General features: G+C 39.3%; 1 protein-coding gene across 1 annotated transcript; it reads left to right on the top strand.

The window, feature by feature from the left end:
* The first annotated feature begins 550 nt into the window (after positions 1-550).
* On the top strand, positions 551-7,279 carry LOC125720536 (uncharacterized). Its single transcript, XM_048996063.1, has 3 exons — positions 551-1,131; positions 3,954-4,094; positions 5,561-7,279. The coding sequence occupies exons 1-3, from the start codon at positions 1,056-1,058 to the stop codon at positions 5,734-5,736; spliced, it is 393 nt and encodes a 130-aa protein (XP_048852020.1). The 5' UTR covers positions 551-1,055; the 3' UTR covers positions 5,737-7,279.
* The last annotated feature ends 483 nt before the right edge of the window (positions 7,280-7,762 follow it).

Here is a 7,762-nt window from a genome sequence, read left to right as displayed (position 1 = left end):
CTGTCATTGCATCTGCCCCCAGATGCTTAGCAGGACTAGCAGCTGGAAGATGCATAACATTGTGCCTGCATAATTATTTGGGGAGAGTTTTGAGAAATATTACATTTAACAAATGTACATAGTGATTTTTATGGAGATGACCTGATTATATTCTGCCCAGAGGTGGGTCCAGTCGAATGAACGCTGAGTTGGTGACACCATGACGATTCAGGATCTTCAACAAGCCAGTGCCTTGATGGGAACAATGTCAACCCCCCTCCCACCAGCCTATTTAATTTACCTCCATATGCAGTACCATGTGCTGCCCTAAAGTGATAAGGCGAAACAGCAATTCTGAAATGAGTTACATTTCTTTGATGATATATATATATATATATAAATATGAGGCAAGTTGGCGCAGGTGTACATTTTGATACGAGTGACAAAATCCCTGGTACTGACCTACCAAGCAAGTCCATATGTCACCTTCTGTCGAGAGGGTGGTACAGCTTAACGCCGAGCCCGCCTTATCCACAGCGTTACAGATTCAAAGAAAGGATTTACGGTCAAAGCCTTGATTAGATGAAATTTCAAAAGCACTAAGGCGAGAGTGCAGCCATTAAGCAGTGCGAACCTGCCCATGGACAGGATGGAGAGAGATAATGTTGATCGCCAGGTGTGAGCAATGAAGCGGTGTGTTAGACGTATGGCTTTGAAGCGATGGATCGCCAATGAGGAAACACTTCAGTCATTGTCTCTGATTGTAAGACCGAGGTCAGAGGTACGGAGGATCGTGGGGAGAGACAGAAGTGTCTGATGGAGCGGTCTTGGTCGAGAAGCACGCGGCCACTGGGGCTATTCATCTCCGCAGCCCGTCACTCTCCTTCTCCCAGTCCCCTCCCGCCGGTCGCAGCTGCTTGAGATTCTGCTTGTGTGTGGCCGTGTGTGCGTGACGGTGTGAGCATGTGGCCCGAGAGCTAGTCGGATGCACGGGAGAGTCCCAGTCCCGTAAGGATCGAGCAGGAGCGGAGTCCGCCACGCCGACTCATCCAGCCACCACCGCCACCACTGCCTCCATGACTCCGGGCACATGGCCAACCATTGCACTCGGATTATATTACATGCTAGCATCAGCTCTCCTTGCATCCCAGGGTAAGTACTAGTCTTCATCTGTGTCTCCAGCAGTGGGTCAATCGTGGACCACAGGTGTCCAAGGAACGCACAACACATGGCGGTATGATCCAGACAGGCTTTGGCGCTGCGTATAAACATGTCAGGTGAACGTTAGGGTCTTTGGGTTAAGTTATATGATACTAAGACCGTTATGAGGTAGGGAAAGGAAAATAGGACTCAATCTGTAGTTAAGTGTGGGTGTAAAGGAGGACCAAGTGTAAGATAAAGGAAATGTGGTTCTGAGCAAACTTATTGTAATTCGTTGATCTTGATTCCTTCACCAAGGTCCTTCACCTAAAAGGAGTTTGTAGTGGAATTTGGGTAAACTTTACGTTATTGTGTATGCCTTTGCAGGACAATTTAATATTTTATATTTTATATTTTAATATTTTACATTTATTTTAACATAAATCTGTTAGAACCTCTACAAATACCTCAAGTGAGATAAAATAATATGCACTCACATTTGCACATATTCTAAAATTACATTTTTATTTATTGTTTTTCATTGCTCATTTTTTTAATGACGAATATGAGACATATTTCCATTTGAGAGACTAACCGATGTTAGCATAAATAAATAATAATGAAAATAAATGAAAGAAAAAGGACAATGGTTAAATTCAGGATTTTTCTTCACAATTGGATTTTGCTGCCTGATGTAATGGAAATAAACGGATGGATGCTTGTTGGCAGTTATTGAGAATTCCCTGTGAGGTACGTTTAATGGTGTACTTGTCATTGGTGACCTCTATGAATCATATCCGCAGGCTTTGGAAGCTTATTCCTGACAGAATTACTCCTCTCTAATCTTACATACAATTTTAAACTTCAGCAAGAACAAAGTTTCTTATGTAAACTGTCTGATTAAGGGAACTGCAATTTGTCAATTGTCCACCATGGCCATTTTGCTTAAATATTATTAGATTTATTCATCTATATTAATGTTGATAATTATTAAGTATTCTCATAGAGCCCTGCGACCATGCAGTAGAGTGGTGGTTATAGAAAATGGGTAGATGGCTGCTGATACAAGTTACTACGGTAATGCATTTTTGCTCTTATTTTTGGTCTTGATCAGCTTGTTTTTCCTTACCGGCTGTAAAAATTGTTTCAGACATAAGTGATAAATGGCTAAATGGACTGAGGTAAATTAAAATGTCTGCAGAAAAAGACATCAGCACACCAGGCCTCGTTCACGTCCTGTGATCGCCATGGCGTTAAGCAGTCTGACAAAAACCTTTTAGCTAAAAATGGAAGAGGGAACAAATTGTTTTCCACTGCATTCATTTTATTTATCAAGGGCAAGCAAGAGTTTGTTATGTGGGCTCTGGAACATTCCCAAATTATTGGACGCAAAAACACTGATTAAGAAATATAACACAATTAAAAAGGCTAGAAAAGACCATCATTCGTTAACTAATATACTTGCTTTCTTTGTTGACAGCCTCTTATATTAATTCAACATATTTGCTAGGACTTGAAAAATCGGATTAGTTAGAAAAGGAACTTTGTGGGGCATGTTTGTATATAAAATACATATGTATAGCTGTGAATTTCCTGGAAACCTTAAACAAGTTTCTAGATACAGTAACAGAAAACTCACAGTTCAAATAAAATGCTATCCCTGTTTCCCAGTAGATATCAGAATGTATTATTTATGATGTATTATTTATGCATGTATTATGTATGAAAACATTCTTCCTGCTTCAATGATAACAGCTGGGGGGTTGACAGCCCATGCACCCGTATATTTGAGAAAATAAGTAAATACATACATAAATAAGAAGCTCTCCCCTTTTGTTTTTAGTATATGTTTCTCACAACGATTCACCTCGCTGCAATAAATCTGCAATCTGTGTGAGGAATTATATTTGTTGCAACTTTGTAAATTCTCTTGGTTGGATATAGTTAATCTCCAGCTCAGTTACATGAGACATGCCATAAATGATCTGCAGGTCTGTACAGGTCTAGATCGACGGTTGGATCAAATCAAAACACAGAGAAAATAATGTACCTGAACATCCTTCTGGTTTCAGTGTATAATCTTAACAAAAGGGATCTATATGTTATCAATACAGATGGAGAAAAGTTAATGATTATCAAGTAGCCCCTGAATCATGACCACACTGAATCCGAGAAGGACGCGAAAATCTCTAAAATCGTCACTTGTAGCATTTTTATGTAAATGGTTTTACTTGTTCAAAGAAGAAGAGCAATATTCTTACTTTATAACAAAAAAATATATTTTACTAAATATTTTGACTTATTTTCCTATCAAAGAAACATTTTTGTTCTGCTCATTTTGTCCTGTTTATGAATATACACAGCTAGACTATTATAAATTAATGGTTTATATACAGTATATGCTGAAACCGTGATCTCTATAAAAATGAATAATAAATGCATATAATCACTGGATTTAATGCATCTAAAAACATTGAATACAATGTTCAAATGATGGCTGTGATAAGAAATGCCTAGCAACCATCGTATTCGAGTCAAGTTGTATACTTGAAGTTGGAAAATTAGATGACATGCTTGTCTGGGACTTGAGGTCTCACTCATTTATTTATCTACAAGAACCTTATGTAAGGTGTATCTCTGGGGACATCAATAATCGCCAGTAATCCATAAACCAATATTATGGCTGCTTCTGGTCTAAGCATTTTTTTTTGGTTAGTATCAAATAAAATTTATGTCATCAACTGTGTACAAAGGTATCTGTTATTGGTATGATGTTCCTGTAACTCAGCTCCCATTCCAAGAGGATGCTTGAACATTTCCCTTTCGCTCTGAAGCTCAAGGATTGCAGTGCTATGGCTGCAATATCATCCAAGGCCAGAGATACGTGGATGTGGGCTGCTCCAAGCCAGAGATCATCACCTGCTCTCACGCCCACAAAGGATTTAAACACCGCTTCTGCATCAAGACAGAGAGCAGTGAGTTGTCTTCCTGCGTCTTTCATCAATGCTTCGCAAACATCATATTTATACAGAATCGTACGGAGGTGGATTGCAGGTGGCAAAGGGGTGCAGTGGTCTCTGGGACCAGGGAACCCTCTGGGTCTTGAATTGGGGATCAGGTATGCAGACTGACCAGGGCTCCATACTTGATAAAGTACTGTTCTAATTTTTTTCTGGAAGGAACTTTGTCCCCTTCTCATTCAGTGCATAAAACCATTCTTGAACTCAAGCATATGACCCGGGGAAATTCCATGGCATATTTATGTGGGAGGTACAATATGAATTAAGCATTTGCTCTGGAAATGTACATTTCTGTTAGTGGACCCAGCCAATGTTTTTGATCCCCTAAATACTCAGGATTGCATTTCTTTTGTTTCATGCAGCTTGCAATGCGGTATCAGAGATTAATCTTTACTGAGAGGCTTGCCAGCTCAATAACTCTTTAGAGTAAAGCCAATACACCATCTTCATTACACTTTCAGATTAAAAGACATATTTTAGCAATACAGTATTTATGGGATTTATTATTGTGCACTCTTGGTATGGCCAAAAGGCATGTCAAAGCAAAGAGTAAATCTACCCAAATGTGGACTTCAAAGTGTGGCAGATTTTGAGATTGATGATTGCCAGAAAGGGGTGGGTTAGATGCATGACACCAGGCTGAACCAGAAGTGAAATGTAAAATGAGGTCATGGCCTCTTTAAAATGCCATCGCAGTAACAGGGCAGAGAAACTATCAAGAGAGAGAAACCCAGCATGTAGCTGCGCATCATACTCCCTCAGCTCATCCGAGTCACACAGCTGACCCTAGTTAAGCTCCAGTTCAGTGATCAGTCCAGTGAGCGTCTGCTGGGTTTCATAAATGGCCAGCTGGTTAGTCTTCCCGTAAATTTTGTCGTGTTAATGTGATTAAACACGTGGATTCACTGTATATACAGTGAATTGACGCAGATAGCCAGGCACCCGTGACTATATAGGTATTAATCTGGTCTGCCTGACCGCTGCTGGGTAATGAAAGCATCCTTTCCCAAAACTACTCTGGAAAACAACACTCAGTTTTGATTAAAACCTCGGCCCTGGCTATTTAAAAGGGTTTGTTTGGTTGGGAGTCCTTTTGTAAAGCAGCAAATAGGGTTTTTTTCTTTTTTTAAATATATGTTCATACCTGTATGCATTTACACTTGAGCAGTGGCCAGCAGATGCCGCTTGAGTGCAAACAGGTGACTATTCTATGACAGCCCTGCCTCCCTGCTGTCATTAGCTTCTGCTAATATATGATTCCTTTGGCGTGAGGGGAAGCTGCTGCTAATCTCATGCCTGCAGCATGTTATAAGAATTTGAATACATCTGTCTCATTTAAATCACATACGTACTGAAAGATCCTTCACATTCCGCCCGGCCAGTGACGCCACCTTGCCTCTTTGCCCTCTCTGCTCTTGCAGCGGCCCTCGGCATCCTGCTCACCAGCGGTTGCGCCACCGCACAGCACTGCCACCAGAAAGAGCTGCCGGGAGTGCGCATCCATTGCTGTGACTCTGACCTGTGCAACAGCGCCCCCCGGTGGCAGATGAGCTTCTACACACTGTCCACTGTGCTGCTGCTGTGGTGGCAGGTGTGAGGACGGAGACGGGTCCCCTCGAACACCCCCACAGGGGGCTTCCTGTCTGTCCTCAGAACGTCACTGTGGGTCCAGGTGGACATGTTTGGAAGAGGAGCAGGAATATGAATTTACTGTTTGCTGGAGGCTTTTCACACAATTCAAGAATTAGCCCCAAAATACTACTGAATAAAACAGAACATCAGAGATCAAGGTTAGCTGTTTTAAAATTGCTAATGTTATTCTCCATATGAAATATGGAGCAATTCATATTTGAAGACAAACACAGACATTGTGTGAATACATTCTGGCTGGTGGAGCTGCTGATTTCAACATTCATCCTTCTGCAGTATTTACAATAATTATGTGAATGATAATATCTACAGAACAAACGTTTCTGAAAACAATGTTTCTTCATGTACATGTATGGGTGTGTTTACATAAAGGAATGAGTTTAGCTCCATTGTTTTAGTGTACAGTACCATATTAATTATCAGCTGTACTTACTAACGCTTGTTCAATATTTTATTACACTCTTGGTATGTTAATCTTGGTTGAACGCTGGCTGTTGTTCTTTTCTACCATTTAAATCGTACTAGTGTTATCAATTCAGTTTTCTAACCTATGTATAACCTATCTCACCAATCAATCAAATCAAATAATTTCTTGGCTCTAAATACAACATCAAGAACTGACAAAATTCCAGTTCAGTGACGTGACTGAGTTTCTAGTCAGAGATTATGCAGCACAGTGACGCTAAAGGTCTTTATAAAGGTACCGAATTTGGGCTTTATTAATAGATGCATTAATTTTATTCATTCACAGAGCAGTGCCAAGTAGTTTTGGGACAAAATGCCCTCTGGAAGGACAGACATCCATGTTATTTTTATTTCATAGGTTAGATAACAAAAATGTTTCTTACAAATTTAGTCGGGTATCTAAAAAACCTTAAACATTGTACCGGTCACAATAATGAAAAACAAACTCCTGCTAAATAAACAAGCTAAAAAATGTTGCGTTTTCCTTCCTTTTTCATTAATCCAGCCAGGTTCTCATTTTTGTGTTTGTATTAAACAAGGACAATGGATTAAAGATCTGTGGTTTAAGTGCAGATGCTTCCAGCTCTCTATTCTCTATGCCCCTCTCCTCAAACCTTCATTAGTGACAGACGGCATCGTTAATGGCTGCACACGTTCCATCTTTCAGCATCATAAGACACAGTTTTGTCAGTTTCCCAATATGAGTAATTTTTAAAGACAAAAATGTGCCTGTTGTCATAACAGCACAAGCACTAAAAATAAAATCTTTCCCTTTATGTCTTAAAAAGTGACATTTTAATTAGTTTATTATTTAATGGCGGCAAATGGATTTTTATTTCATTTCAAAATAATGAAGGTGATTCTGTACTACATCGGTAATATGAAAGATTATAACAAAAAAAGCTTCATTAATAATGAACCTATGTGACATATGCAGAGGATAATAACGCATAATCTAGAAACTGTTTGTTCATAAATAATAAATCTTTACATAACTACATTTTTCAGCATCAAGTTTCATTCAAATTGTATGCCAGGTAAATTACTTTGGTTCTCTGAATTACCAGTGTGGTATCATTAACTATAATACCATTTCATTTATTTAGAATATAAAGTTCTCTTCAGTGACTTATATCCGTCTAATATTCTTTGACCACAACACAACCATTGTCCCAGACTAGCTCTGCTAGTCATTAATGCAGCTGTAGATGACCAGAGGACTCACAGATCATTAACTCTGCCTTTCCTGTGATCCTGAATGCCTAATGAAGTTCATAATTAACGTTTTCATTGTTATACATTGAAATTATAGTAGCTATGAGTGTGCTAATGAATGTTAAAAAGCAGTCAGCATCACCATTAACTTAAGTGCAAGTTTCCCCAGGTATGTATATAATAATCAATTTAAAAAAAAGAAAAGAACAGGTTTTCTGCAACATAATCGTAGAGATTTATGTGCCCAACCTGAATATTTCGTGCAATAACTCGGAGGATATTGCATTCTGAGG

Source organism: Brienomyrus brachyistius, chromosome 2, assembly GCF_023856365.1.
Source record: "Brienomyrus brachyistius isolate T26 chromosome 2, BBRACH_0.4, whole genome shotgun sequence".
Lineage (NCBI taxonomy): Eukaryota > Metazoa > Chordata > Actinopteri > Osteoglossiformes > Mormyridae > Brienomyrus > Brienomyrus brachyistius.
The sequence above is the reverse complement of the archived record's forward strand: the minus strand, read 5'-3'. Positions and strand labels throughout refer to the sequence as shown.